The sequence below is a fragment of the Vulpes vulpes genome, chromosome 16, assembly GCF_048418805.1.
Source record: "Vulpes vulpes isolate BD-2025 chromosome 16, VulVul3, whole genome shotgun sequence".
NCBI classification, from domain to species: Eukaryota; Metazoa; Chordata; class Mammalia; order Carnivora; family Canidae; genus Vulpes; species Vulpes vulpes.
In genome coordinates this window covers 60,211,401-60,226,460 of record NC_132795.1, presented here as the reverse complement: position 1 = coordinate 60,226,460, position 15,060 = coordinate 60,211,401, and the positions used below count along the sequence as shown (strand labels likewise).

The 15,060-nt window shown below is 42.1% G+C and overlaps 1 protein-coding gene across 3 annotated transcripts in view; it reads right to left on the bottom strand.

The window, feature by feature from the left end:
* CRY1 (cryptochrome circadian regulator 1) overlaps window positions 1–11,504 on the bottom strand; it is a 98,132-nt gene extending 86,628 nt beyond the window's left edge. For 2 of the 3 annotated variants that reach the window (XM_026010937.2, XM_026010936.2), the window contains exon 1: window positions 10,078–11,504. In XM_026010937.2, coding sequence (XP_025866722.1) covers window positions 10,078–10,235 — 158 coding nt within the window. In that variant the 5' untranslated portion in view covers window positions 10,236–11,504. The remainder of the gene's footprint in view (window positions 1–10,077) is intronic. The other variant, XM_072741887.1, reaches the window with a different exon arrangement.
* Between the last annotated feature and the right edge of the window lie 3,556 nt (window positions 11,505–15,060).

The window sequence follows — 15,060 nt, the reverse complement described above, 5'->3', positions numbered from 1 at the left end:
TGATGTCAAAGAAATTACTGTTTTCTTCCAGGATTTTATGGTTTCAGGTCTCACAGTTAGGTCTTTAATCCATTTTGAGTTTCTTTTTGTGTATGATGTATGAAAGTAGCCCAGTTTCATTCTTTTTCATGTAGCTGTTCAGTTGTCCCAGCACCATAACTTTTTTTTTCCAGAGTTAGAATTTAGTGATTTAACGGTTGCATATAACACTCTGCTCATTTTGTCAAGTGCTTTCCTTAATGCTCATCACCCAGTTACCCCCCCACCTATGTCCCCCCTAGCAACCCTGTTTCTTTTTTCTTTTAAAAGATTTATGTATTTATGCATGAGAGAGAAAGAGAGAGCGCGTGAGCCAGAGACATAGGCAGAGAGAAGCAGGCTCTTTGCAAGAACCTGATACAGGACTCGATTCCGGATCCCAGGATCACAATCTGAGTGGAAGGCAGCCGCCCAACCGCTGAGCCACCCAGGAGTCCCCTGCTTCCTATAGTTAAGAGTCTCTTATGGTTTATCTCCCTCTCTGATTGTCTTATTTTTTTCCTTCCCCTCCCCCATGTTCATCTGTTTTTTTTGTTTTGTTTTGTTTTGTTTCTTAAATTCTTCCGTATGAGTGAAACCATAGATTTGTCTTTAACTTATTTCACTCAGCATAATACCCTCTACTTCCATCCACATCATTGCAAATGGCCAAGATTTCATTCTTTTTGATGGCTACTATTCCATTGTGTAGTATATATGTGTGCGTACACACAGACACACACACACACCACATCTTCTTTATCCATTCATTTGTTGATGGACATCTGGGCTCTTTTCATAGTTTGGCTATTGCAGACATTAATGCTATGAACATTGGGGTGCATGTGTCCCCTTGAATCACTATGTTTGTATCCTTTGGATAAATACCTATTAGTGCAATTGCTGGGTCGTAGGGTAGCACTATTTTTTTTTAACTTTTTGAGGAACCTCCACACTGTTTTCCAGAGTAGCTGTATTTTGCATTCCTACCAGCAGTGTAAGAGAGTTCTCCTTTCTCCATAACCTCACCAATATCTGTTGTTTCCTTAGTTTGGCCATTTTGACTGGCCAGCTCCATAATTTTTATCTACACTTTGTCTTTGATCTCTTTTTACAGAGCTATAAAGCAGTCTAGACAATCAAGGACAAAAGTACATATCCCTAAATTAGAATAATACAATTTCTGGAGGGTCCTCTATATCTTGGAGGGTCCACTGCCCAGCATTCAAGACACAAAGTTATTTCTTCCATCTGTTTCCAAGTCACTGATTATTTTTCCCACATAACTGTCAAAACTCATCCTAACCTGCCTTCTTCAGCACAATGAAAAAAAGTCTTGCCACCTTTGATTTCCATGATGCAGTACTTGGCAGGCTTCTCTTTCTACCTCTTTGATTATTCTCAGTCTCCTTCACCAGTTTCTATTCATCTTATAGAAACCACCAAGATTTTGATGCATCTTACTTTATCCAATATCATCAGTCATGTTTTACCTATTATGTACGAATTATTATTCCCATATCCACAGTTCTAATGTCTATAATCTCCAAACGTGAACTTCTATTTTTTCCATTTCTCATGTTGATATCTTAGCAGTACCTCAAATTCAGCAATGACCTAAACCAAACTCATTCTTTTCCTCATCTAAATATGGTCTAATCCTGTGTTCTAACTTAATGGCTAATTGTCAAAGAGGCACACAAAGCATGAGAATCTCCCGTTCTACTGCCTCTCTGAAACTGCCTTTTTTAGACAGTCACCTAAAGTGTCCATCACACCTCTACAATCATTCTCTTGGAAGTTCTCCTTCCTTACAGACTTTTCTCTAATTGAAGCCTACATTATCTTTCAATGGATAACTGATAAAGCCTCCACACTGCTCTACTAGCTCTTTCCTCTATAATTTATTCAGCTGCCAAAGTTACATTTCTTCAAACAGGAGTCAACATTTTTCTGACTTAGTCCCACCTTCTGATCTGAGTTCTTACATAATAGGTATCTATCGTTTTAGGACATCCACCTACTTTCTACTCATTCTACTTCAGTTACTTCAGTCCAGTTGAGTTGATTCCACCCATGAGGCACACAATTGCAGCTCACAGAAATGTTTACAATGACTGGTTCATAAATTGGTCATAGGAGAGACACTGAAGTGCCACATACTTTTGCTAAAACTTCTGGGGCAGAGGCATATGCTTTTACTTCCATAACTACTATTGTTATTGATATATTTCACCACCAGAGAACAGCCAGAAAAGCCAAACCATATAAGTGAAGTTTGGAGATGCAAAGCAGGAAATCTGGTCCTGGAGACATCTTCTGAGGCTTAGCACCAATCCATGTCTGAAGCCACTTTCTCTTGGACTGTTCAGTTACATTTGCCAATAAAATAGCTCTCTCTGCTTAAGCCTGTTTGAGTCAGACAAAACCATCCAGAATACTAAACCAAAAGAGTACTATATAATACCTCCTGTTCTTTCATGCACCATAGGATTCAGTTATAATAACAACTATACCAGTAGCAGAATACTGTGCATTCCCTCATGTTATTTCCTTAGGCTGAAATTTTCTTCCCTCAGCCTGGATGGAATTCCTTCCATCTATCCTGTGATTATTCAGATTCATCTTATACTTCAAGGCTCAGCTCAAATGCCTCAATGAAGCAATCCTCTAAGGCTGGAAAAAGAAGCAAAGGACTAGATTATACAAGGATTTTATAGTATGTTATGGTTTTTGAACTTTAACCTAAAGGTAAAGAAATGTCACTGAAGGATTTCTAAGAGTAAAGGACATAAACAGATTTGCAATTTTAAAGGATCACTCTGGTAGCCCTACAGAGAATGAATTAGAGAAGGGGAAGGGGAACAATGATTCATAAACTACTCAAATAATCCAGGCAAAAAAGTTGGCAGTATGTGCTAAAGTGACAGTGGAGACAGAAGAATGTATTTCTATGATTATTTTATTTCTGAATAAATCCTTCTTTATATTGTAAATTCTCTGAGGGCAGGGAAATTATCTATTGACTTCCATTTACCCACAGAAATTAACAAAGTGACTGGCACACAGTAGGAACTCAAATATTTTCTGAATAAATTTAAATATAATTGACAATCTAATCTGTCAGTTGAACAACTGGGCAAATGGTAGTATTTTATATATGAAGATAAGACACAGAGGAGGGATCCCTGGGTGGCGCAGTGGTTTGGTGCCTGCCTTTGGCCCAGGGCGCGATCCTGAAGACCCGGGATCGAATCCCACGTCGGGCTCCCGGTGCATGGAGCCTGCTTCTCCCTCTGCCTGTGACTCTACCTCTGTCTCTATCTCTCTCTCTCTCTCTGTGACTATCATAAATAAATAAAAATTAAAAAAAAAAAAAGACACAGAGGAAAAGTCAGTTTGGTTTTGAGATAGAGATAATGGAGATGATCTCTGTGGTTTTTAATTTTTTTTAGAGAGGAGAAGGAGGGAGGTGAAGACGGGGAGGGAGAGACAGAATTTCAAGCAGGCTCCATGCCTAGCACGGAGCCTGACACAGGGCTCCATCTCACAATCCTGAGATCATGACCTAAGCGAAAATCAAGAGTCAAGATGCTTAACTGACTGAGCTACCCAGGTGCCCCAATGGTCTCTGTTTTGAACAAGTTGAGTTTAAGGTAATACAATACATTCAAATAGGCAGGAAATTCATATATAAAGGATGCACATCTGGAGATCATGAGATATGAGCTGAAGATGATTTGTGAATTCTGGGTAAACAGTAACTGTCATTCATTCATTCATTCATTCATTTATGAGAGACACACACAGAGAGAGAGCCAGAGGCAGATGCTTTAAGCGCTGAGCCACCCAGGCATCCCGTAACTTACTTTTTGAAGAGAGATGAGACTGCCTAAGAATGTACAATGAAAAAAGAGTGGAGATCACAGACCTAAGAGGCATTTAAGGGCTGAACAGAAAAAGAGAAATCAAGGAAGAACACTAATAGCTTTGGCAGAAAAACAGGGCAGGGTCCTTTAACCAGTGCAAAGGGGGAGGTGTAAAATGTGGTGAAAAGTGCCAAACACAGTAAAAGGTCAAGGAATGAAACATTTTAAAATATCCTTTGGTTGAAAAATGTTTTGGTGGAGTAGATGAAGTGGAACCCAGACTAGGAGTGGATCGAAGGTTGAATAGAAGATAAAGAAATGAAGTTAGCCAATATTAGATATCTTGTTCATGAAGTTTGGCTATAAAGGAACTGAAAAACATAGTTGCAGGAAAGAAACATACTCAAGGGTAGGTTTTGTTCCTCTATTGGTTTTCTTGTTCTTACAGAACCCCGACTTAAACATCTATATATGCTGACTGGAAGCAAACCAAAAAGAGGTTAAAGAAATGATAAGAAAATAAATTATCAAAAATGAGAGTCATGGGGCACCTCTCATGGGTGTCTCAGTCGGTTAAGCATCTGCCTTCAGCTCAGGTCATGATCTCAGGTTCCTGGGATGGAGCCCCACATCAGGCTCCCTGCTCAGCAGAGAGCCTGCTTCTCCCTCTCCAACTCCCTCTGTTTATGTGCAAACACGCATGCTCTCTCTGTCAAATAAAATCTTAAAAAAAAAAAAGAGTCACAATATGTGTATGTGTGTGGGACACCTGGGTGTCTCAGCAGTTGAGCACCTGCCTGCCTTCAGCCCAGGGCATAATCCTGGAGTCCCAGGACTGAGTCCCACATCAGGCTCCCTGCACCGAGTCTGTTTCTCCCACTGCCTATGTTTCTGCCTCTCTCACTTTCTGTGTCTCTCATGAATAAATAAATAAAATCTTTAAAAAAATATATGTGTATGTGTGTATATCAAAGCATCATACTATACACCTTGAATATATACAATTTTTGTCAACTATACCTCAATAAAGTTGTAAAAAATATAAGCAGTTTAAAATGGGGTATAGCTGGAGACTAGTTTTGAATAGGGAAAGCAATGTTTCTTCTACCAAAATTAGACAGTAGAAGGAAAGAATGGGTAAGTATGTGGGTATATTTATAGATTTGGACTGAAAATTAAGAGAATCTACATGTGATAACGTCAACTGCATTTTAAACATGTTGAAGTTTAAATGTCAAAGATAATCCCCTCACTGAAAATTATTTCTCTGAATTTTAAGATACACATTAGCATCAAAGTTAAATGAAGCAACTGTCATACTCCTAAACCCTAGACTTAACAAAGAAAATTTTAAAAATATTTAGCAAATGCCTACTTTGTATGGGACACTATATTAGAAACTATAGAGAATACAGAGAGAGCTCTCCCCCCTAAATATCCGTACAGCCTTTTACCTCCCTTTCTTTAGGTCTCTGTTCTCACATTCTGCTTTATTTCTCTCCATTACACTTACTACCACCTAACATATTATATTTGTTTTACTGCCTCTTTATCCTCCTGTACTAAAAGGACCTCAAGGGCAGGGACTTTTTCTTATTCACTATTTTACCTCCATCACCAAAATAGTGCCTACCATAAACATGAATGAAAAATAAATTTTTGGTTGATGAAATGGTACCTTCTCTTCAGGAAAAAGAGTTGCAATCTGTTAAACGAAGGAAAAAAGAATATATGAGGACTATATCAATATTTACAAATTAAAGAAGTATTTACTTATTTTTAATGATATTTGATGGTGATATGGGAAGCAATATCAAAAAATGGCCTAAAAGTTCACAAGACTGTAAAACATCCCAGACAACATAATAAAAATGATTATTATGGAAAAGGTGGCATGTGGACTGGACCTTAAAGGAGTGGGTAGATTTTTTTTTATGTGTACAATCCAATATTTTCTTAGTATATTCAAAGAGTTGTGCAACTATCACCTTCTAGAACATTTTCATCACCTCACAAAGAAACCCTGTGCTCCTTAGCTACAACCTCTCGGCTCGCCCAACCTGCCTAGCCCTAAGAAGCCACTAATCTACTTTCTGTCTCTACATATCTGCACATATTCTAGACATTTCATATAAATATAATCAAATAATTTGTGGAATTTTGTGCCTGGCTTCTTCACTCAGCATAATGTTTTTAAGCTTCATCCACGTTGTAGCATGTATCAGTACTTCATTTCTTTTTATGATTGAATATTTGCATATAAGTTTTTGTGTAGTATAAGTCTAAAAAGAGATAAGGAAAGAATTAAAATTCTTTTAAGTAGGCTCTATACCCAAAGGGCAGTGTGAACTCACAACCCTGAAATCAAGAGTGGCATATTCTACAGGACGCCTGAATGGCTCAGCAGTTGAGCATCTGCCTTCAGCTCAGGGCATGATCCCCGGAGTCCAGGGACTGAGTTCCACATCGGGCTCCCTGTGAGGACCCTGCTTCTCCCTCTGCCTATGTCTCTGCTTCTCTCTGTGTCTCTCATGAACAAACAAACAAAATATTAAAAAAAAAAAAAAAAAGGTGGCATACTCTACTGACTGAGCCATAACTGAAATATTTTAAATCATTTAATCCTAAATATGGGGCAGCCCCGGTGGCCCAGCGGTTTAGCGCCGCCTTCAGCCCAGGGTGTGATCCTGGGGACCCGGGATGGAGTCCCACATCGGGCTCCCTGCATGGAGCCTGCTTCTCCCTCTGCCTGTGTCTCTGCCTCTCTCTCTCTGTCTGTCATGAATAATAAATAAAATCTTTAAAAATAATAATAATAAAAATTAAAATTAAAAAAAATCCTAAATATGCCAAATTCAAAATAGTTTTCACTGATAAGGCAAAGTGAATTTTCATAAAGCTTAATTTATTCAAGTCAAAGGATTATCCTTTATTTTCCAATAATGTGCTTCAAACTTTCTTTTTAAATGTTAAAGCATCCTTTTTAAATGAAATGATGGCAATATTAAAAGGTAATTCTGGAGGGCACCTGGGTGGCTCAGTCAGTTGGGCAACCTACTCTTGATCTCAGCTCAGGTCTTCATCTTAAGGTTGTGGTGGGTTCAAGCCTTACACTGGGCTCCATGCTGGGCATGGAACCTACTTAAAAAAAAAAAAAAAGTTTTGTTAACTTACTTAGGCAAAATAAATTTTATTAAATCAAATCCAAAAATCTAGGAAATGCTGCTGACTGAAGGAAATGGCAGAAGGAAATATGATAGAAACCACCAGATAGCCTGAATGCCAAGTAAGGAGATTGCCCATTATACTATGGTAAATAAAGAAATAAATAAAATTGTTTAAGTATAAAATTACTGACTCCTGGATGTCACTTCATTCAATAAACAGTAACTGAGCTATAAGTATATGAAAAGCACTGAATTTGGTGCTATGAGAACAGACTAAATAAAATTCTATCCCTACCTTTTTATAACTTAGTCTCTAGAAGAAAAAAAGTCTATTCATTATTTCCATCTTTACGCATCTTTTAGAAAGACCAATATTTAATAGTTAAAAATAATCTTTTAAAAAGGAAAATATGAGAGAAAAAAAAGAAAATATAGGACTATTCCTACTATGCTTACAAGTTATATTTCACTCATTTGACAGTGTGAGTTGCTGGGTGTACAAAGATAAGCAACATATAATCCCCATGCTACAGAAGTTTAAAGTCTAGATTTTATAAACTTATCAAATACTCTAGAAGAAACTGACTGCAAACATTTAATTAGATATTACTCACCTAGGGCTTTCAATTTAGTAGCAAGTAACAAAAAAAAGCACTTACTACTATCAGTCACATTTTAAGCATTTTACATTTGTTAACTAATCTAATCCTCTTTAACAATTTTATGAAAAGGGAATTATTACTCTATTTTTAAAGATACTGTTAATACACTAAAATATATTACATTTATCTTTTCTCAGAATTTGCATTAATGACATCAATTCTGCTAATGAATGCTTTTATATACAGTTATTATATCATTTCCATAAGCACAGAAACATACTGCAATTTCTCCAATCTTAAAAAAAAAAAAAAAAGTCCTCTCGAGTTCACATCCAGGAACCATCATTTTTCTGATCCTCTTACAGCAAAACTCCCCTAAAAGAGCTGAATTGTCCCCCAAATTCTCTCTTCTCAGTCTCTCTTTGGCATTCCAGAAACTACTGAAACCACTCCAGTCAAGACTATAAATGGCTTCAAAATCCTAAATACGATTTTTAGTTTTTAGTCTTCATCTTACTTGACCTATCAGCAACCCCTGACATAGGTAAAGCACGCTGTTGGAAACATTTTCTTTACTTGGCCTCTAAGACACCAAAACTCTTCTGGGTTTTCTTCTTATCTTACTAGATATTCCTTCTCAATTTCCTATGCTAATTCTTCCACAGCTCCACAATTTCTATACATTAGAGTACTGAAGACTCAGTCCTTGGACCTACTCTGTTTTCTTTTTTTTTTTTTTTCCTACTCTGTTTTCTATCTACATTCACTTCCTTATGTTCTCATACAGTCTCATGGCTCCACTAGAATTTAACTTCAACAGGGTAGGGATTTTTTAGCTATTTTTGTTAACGCTGAATGCCCTAAAACAATGCCTGGCATGTGGTAGGTTCATGATAATATTTGTTCAATGAATGGATGAACGAATAAATGGCTTTAAATGGTATCTACAAACTGATAACCTTCCAATTTATATGTCCTGCCTGGAACTCTGTCCTGAGCACCCAATATATCCAACTGCCAATCTGCCATCTCTACCTGGATGTGTAATAAACATCTCAAACTTAATCAAGTCCTAAAGAGAACTCTAATCACCCTCCCACTGGCTTCTGCAAACAACTTCACTTAACCCTAGGTCCTCAAACCAACAATTTTGAAATAATTTCCTAATCCCTTCTCTTTCTTTAATACCACATATTCAATCTGCTAACACTGCGGATTCTCACTTCCAAAATATGCCCAGCATTTGACTACTCACCACATCCACCACTATCACTATGGTTCAAGCGGCTATCATCTCTCACCTGGATGAATGCAACAGCCTCCTGTTTCTTGTCCACCTTCCCCCCGCCCCCCATTCACAACTATGATCAGAGAAATTTTTTCAAACTACTATATACTTGACTTTCTGAGACATGTGCTGGAAAAGGGCAAGCATTTTTGTCTGTTTCATTCCCTGCTACCTCCCTGGTGTTTAAAGCAGTGCCTGGTAGACAGTAGTGATCAATAACCTATCTGTAAGGCAGCCCCGATGGCTCAGCGGTTTAGCGCCGCCTTCAGCCCAGGGCGTAATCCTGGAGTCCTGGGATCGATTCCCACGTTAGGCTCCCTGCATGGAGCCTGCTTCTCCCTCTGCCTATGTCTCTGCCTCTCTCTCTCACTCTCTTTCTGGGTCTCTCATGAATAAATAATAAAATCTTAAAAAAAAAAAAAAAAACAACCCTATCTGTAAAACAAACGCTTTCATTTCCACCAGGGGGCCTAAAAATCATCTAGCCTGGGATTTCAGGAAAAGATCATAAAGCTTGTCGGAAGATTTTTTTTTTCAGTGCTCTAATCCCTAGAAGGCTTTATACTTTGCCTAGAAAGAAAAACTGTGCTTTGTCTCGTCAACCACAAGGAGGAGTTGAGAGGAACAGCTGAGCAAAGAGAAACCAGATGTTTGCCTTGCTTTTCCTACGGCGACCTCGAGGTGGAAGAAAAGTGGATTTGGAAGTGCCTCTACTGAATGAAAGATTTTCTCCACACTATGAGTTACCTAGACACACACAAACGTAAACACCCAAAGCCGCGATCCTTCCGAAAGCCGCCAAGAAGCCAAGAACATCAATCCAGCGGCCACTGAGAACCGGGAGGGCGTTTCTTGTGCTCCACCGCTAAGAACTGCCCCACAAAACCAGGGGAAGAGTTTCCAGTGGCGCGGAGGCACGTAACTCACACACGAAGGCCAAGGTGATCCAGGCTGCCAGCACGCTCCGGCAGGGAACTACTAAGCCAATTCTACGTACTACCCGAGGCACCTCTAATCGGAAACGGCCTAAGGACGGCGGCCCCGGGTCTAAATTCTCAGGTTCCGCCGGCTGCCGGTCAAGCCCTGACCCGTTAAACACCGAAAGCCCCAGGTCCCACGGCATTTCCACTCACCGCCACCTGTTGATGCCCACATTGGAGGAGCCGGCGAACCAGGGGTCGAGGATGTAGACGCAGCGGATGGTGTCGGCGCCCTGGATGCACTCCTTCAGGGCGGGGTTGTCGTGAAGCCGGAGCCCCTTTCGGAACCAGTGCACGGCGTTCACCCCCATCCCGGGGGCGCGGCGGGTCCTCGCCCAGGTCCCCCCTCCCCAGATAGTCAAGGAAGGAAGGGCCGGCTCATCCCCGTCACCTCCGCTCCCAGGGGGCACCGCCACACCCAAGCAGTGGGGACAGGGCGGCAGCGGGGGAAAGGGCCAACCGAGTCCGAGGAGGGGGCCGCAGAAGGAGCGGGCGCTGGAGGCGCAGCTGGAAGATGAATGGAGGTTGCCCAGTCAGCGGAGTCCGGGTGTGACGCCCTTTAGGAGCCGGCGCCCTCCGCCACCGCTCGCACGAGGCGCATCGCTCCGAGGCCTCGGAGCCCGGCAGTGAGCACGTTCCACGAGCCCGAGCCGCCCCGACGGCCTCGACCGGCGCCGGCAGCCCCAGGAGGTTCGTCACGGAAACCTCGCCCCACCGAGGCGGCCCCTGAGAAGAAAACGGCCCGCCTGAGGCCAGCCACCGAGAGGGAGGAGCGGAGATCCAGCCACCGTCGGCCACGCAGTCTCTCAGCCCGGGGAAGAGGAGCGAGCACGGAGGCGGTGGTCGAGGCCGCTGGACGGTTGCCGGCCGGTGACCGGTCCCGAGGCTGCCCGGGTGACTCCGCCGCCACCGCCGCGTCAGCGGCCTCGGCCCCGCCCCCGGCTCCTCATTGGAGGGCGCGCTCCCCACGTGACCCCCGGCACCTCACGTTTCTGAAGTGTGTTTACTACAGAGGCTCCGACTGAGGAATCGGCTCGCGATTCAGTCGCTTCTAGGGGGCGGCAGCTGCTTGATCTTAAAGCCGTCGACCCCTGCTCAGACTCTGAGCTCTTTTCCTCGGCCCCTTTGCTCCGCCGGCTGGTCGCCTAGAAGCGCGCGCGGCGACCACAGGCCCCATGTGAGGGAAGGCTTAACCCCGCCCCTGGAGGCCGTGAGCGTCTCCTATTGGCTGAAGTTCTCTGAGACCCGGATGAGCACGGGGATGCGGGGAGCTCGCGGGCGCGCGCTCGGCTCCGATGGTGCGCGTGCGCTCTCGCTGCGTTCCAGAGGGAAGGAGGGCGCGGCCGGCGGAGGGAGCGCGCTCCGGGATTCCTCCCGTGGCGTTCCGGGAAGGCCTGCAGCAGCCGGGGGTCCTCTGAGAGTCGGCGGAGGAGCCGGAAGGGGAATGAGCGCAGGACGCGCTGGAGGCAGAGAAGAAAGCTCCGTTCGACTTCAAGCGCAGCCTTGTGCTTCAGTGCAGCCTTGGCCGAAAAACCCGACTTCGGAGTGTGTGATGCTGGCGCCCTCCTCCCCATTCTTCCGGCCCTCGCGGGGTGGGGGTGGCTCCCTGGGGCCCCACCTCCATTCTTCTGGCCCTCGTGGGGTGGCTCCCTGGGACGTGTTTGGGGAATAGGGGGGATGGGCAGGGCGGGTGCCAGGCACGCGGAATCCCTTCGCGCTGTATGTGTATCTTCACCTGTCAGCCCTGATTTCTCACCCTTGGTGTGATTAACAAGGCTCTTCATAAAGGGGCCTTGGTCCACCTTTCTAGCGACAGTGAGCATCAGGCCAGGACATTCCTTTCGCCGTGTGATGCCCTTGTATTCGTTAAGCGATGGCTGAATGAACCAGGCACTGTAGGAACCCGAGGGAAATAGACAAAAGCCTCAGCATTGGTGGATTTTACGATTATGTCTCTTAACCTTCACACGTGCTATTTTTTTCCTTTATAAAATGCTCTTCTTTAGAATGTGCTACTCACCACAGCAACCTTTGAGCTATCTAGTGTATTTCTACACAGGCCTTTAGACTCAGATGAAGTGCTACCTAATTTGCAAAAATATTCCTGCCGTCCAGAGCAGATTCAGGACAGACACCCATCTCCCCAGGAGTGTCTCTGATACCTCACCCCACATACTATTGTGAAAAGTAAATGAAGGGAACCTACTTTAATACCTAGCATGAAGTAGGTGTTCAATAATAGTATTTATTATCATAATAATGTGTCTCTGATTTCCTCTAAAGTGTGACTTCTCAAGGACAGGGTGGCTGTCCAGTTTGTTTTTTGCACCATCAATACACAGTAAAGAGCCTGATACATAGGCACTGCAATGTTTATTGAATGAATGAGTGAATGAATGAATACTCTCTGCCATCAATGTGTCCAGCAAGGTTAAAAGGAGGAAAGATAGGGCAATTGTTGAGTTGTGTCCTAAAATTCATATAATCCCTAGTACCTGTGAAGGTGACTTTACTTGGAAATAAGGTCTTTATGGATGATCAAGTTAAGATGATGTCATTAAGGTGGGCCCTCATGCAATATGACTAGTGTCTTTATAAATTTGGAAATTTGGACACAGAGGCAGACCCACACACAAAGAGAATGGCTTGTGAAGATTGGAGTCATGGTGCCATAAGCCAAGAATTATTCAAAGCTAGAAGAATGACCTGGAACAGATCCCTCTCTAGCACCTTCAGAAGTGGCATGACCCTGGAAACACTTTGATTTCAGATTTCCAGCCTCCAGAAGGATGAGACAATAAATTCCTATTGTTCTAAGCCACTCATTTTGTGGTACTTTGTTATAGCAGCTCTAGCAAACTAATACAACAATACTGTAATTTTAATCATGTAGTGAGCCAATGTGTGAGCCAATGTCTGGATAGTCTTCCCTAACCTCGCTTCTACTGCCATAAAAAGGGCATAGCATCTTTTCTTTGGTTTCTGAAGAGCATTTAAAGCTATATATACGAAAACCCTTTGTTCTCTATAAAGTATTAAATATTTGTTATTTTTATCAATGGAGATGAGCCTTGGGTAATTACCACGCTGAAAGATCCATCATCTATGCATAGGATGTAGCACACAGAGTTGTGCCCTCACTTGGATTGCCTCATTCTCCGGGGTATATTGTACTTTTAAAAATAATAGTGTTTTATGTTTCACTTTACGTAGTTTTAAAGTAAGTAGATGATGCCTAAAGACATAAGAATTGCTTTCAAGCATCCAAATGAAATTGTGGAATGGAGAGAGAGAATATTGATCTGTGTAGAGTTGACTTATGTTTACTAATTGTTCATTTTTTCTAACAGCTGTATGTGGGCGTGTGTGTGTAACTTTCATTTACACATAAAAATACTGACTTACTATAAAAGTGTCAGTACTGTCAGCAGTGCATTCCTCAAAGACTAAAGGGTTTTTAATGGCACACAGGTAAGGTTACTCTAATATATCTATTTGTGGGGATACCTAGGTGACTCAGCAGTTGAGCATCTGCCTTTGATTCAGAGCGTGATCCCAGAATTTGTGATCGAGTCCCACAGCAGGCTCCTTGCATGGAGCCTGCTTCTAGGCTCCCTCTGCCTAGGTCTCTGCTCCTCTCTCTATCTTTCTGTGTCTCTCATGAATAAATAAGTATATAAAATCTTTAAAAAATATGTATCTATTTATGGAAGGAGTAACCATTTAATAATTGCTATGATTTATTGAGTACCTACTATGTGCCAAGCATGTTAGGTTATTATTAACCCTCATAATCTTCTGAGGCAGCTTATTATTATGTATTAATAACTTATGGCTGCTTTGCTGATAAAGATACTAAAGCACAGAAATACATGTAAGTAGTTAAACAAGATGAAAAACCAAAACTGGGCAGCTCTGGTGGTTCAACGGTTCAGGGCCTCCTTCAGCCCAGGGCATGATCCTGGAGACCCGGGATCAAGTCCCACATCAGGCTCCCTGCATGGAGCCTGCTTCTTCCTCTGCCTGTGTCTCTGCCTCTCTCTCTCTGTGTCTCTCATGAATAAATAAATTTAAAAATCTTAAAAAAAAAAAGCAAAACCATTTGAATCCAATCTCCTTACTTACTTATGTATACTGTCCCTCAATGCTACCACCATTCACCTTCATTTTCAGAGTGAGTATTTATGATTAAAGGTATAAAGGAGGGATGAGGAGCATTGTCAGAAATTTATGAAAGGGATGCCTGGGTGGCTCAGCAGTTGAGTGTCTGCCTTCAGCTCAGGTTGTGATCCCAGAGTCCTGAGATTGAGTCCCATATCAGGCTCCCTGTAGGGAGCCTGCTTCTCCCTCTGCCTGTGTCTCTGCCTCTCTCTGTGTGTCTCTCATGAATAAATAAATAAAATATTTTAAAAAATATGTGAAGTTCTGGTCGGCTCCAACATCATGGGGTAGAAAGAGTATGGGACTAAGAAGAAGAGACTAGGTAATTAACTGGCCATTAATTAGTTGATGATCTTGAACAAGTCACCTAAGTTTTCTTAGCCTGACTAATTCATTTATAAAATGAGTGGATTGGACTAGATGATTTCAAAGTTTTCTCTACTATTTTAAAATGCTAGGACTCTACAAACACAAGTGTGTAAACCTCTGAATTGAAGGACTGTGTTCTCTCATGACCCCATCTTACAGAGGCGATTTTTGAGATATGTGCCAACACACAAGTAAGAAGTAGAGCATGTGATCAGTGCATGCAGCTACAGTCACCCCATCTTCAATGAAGTCTGAATCCCACCCTTAGAAAAGACCCTCACACTCTCCCAACTTAGGTCCTCTCCCTCAGGCGGCCTGGAGTAGTCACCATAATTCCCTTACCCCCTCCTTTATCATTAGTTATAGTTAATTATAAATCCCCATTATAATGAATAATTCTTTTAATGAAACTTCCCTGTTGGATTTACTGTGTTGTTTCTGTCTCCTTGTTGGACACGGACTGATACAATCTGTTAACCGACTGAGTCCACACAGATGTACTTGCAAACAGTTTTCTTGGTTGTTCTAATCCTTTTTGTTGACCAAATGCATTTAGAAAGTGTAAATAGTAAAAAGGAAAAAAAAGTGTAAATAGTTACAAATGTG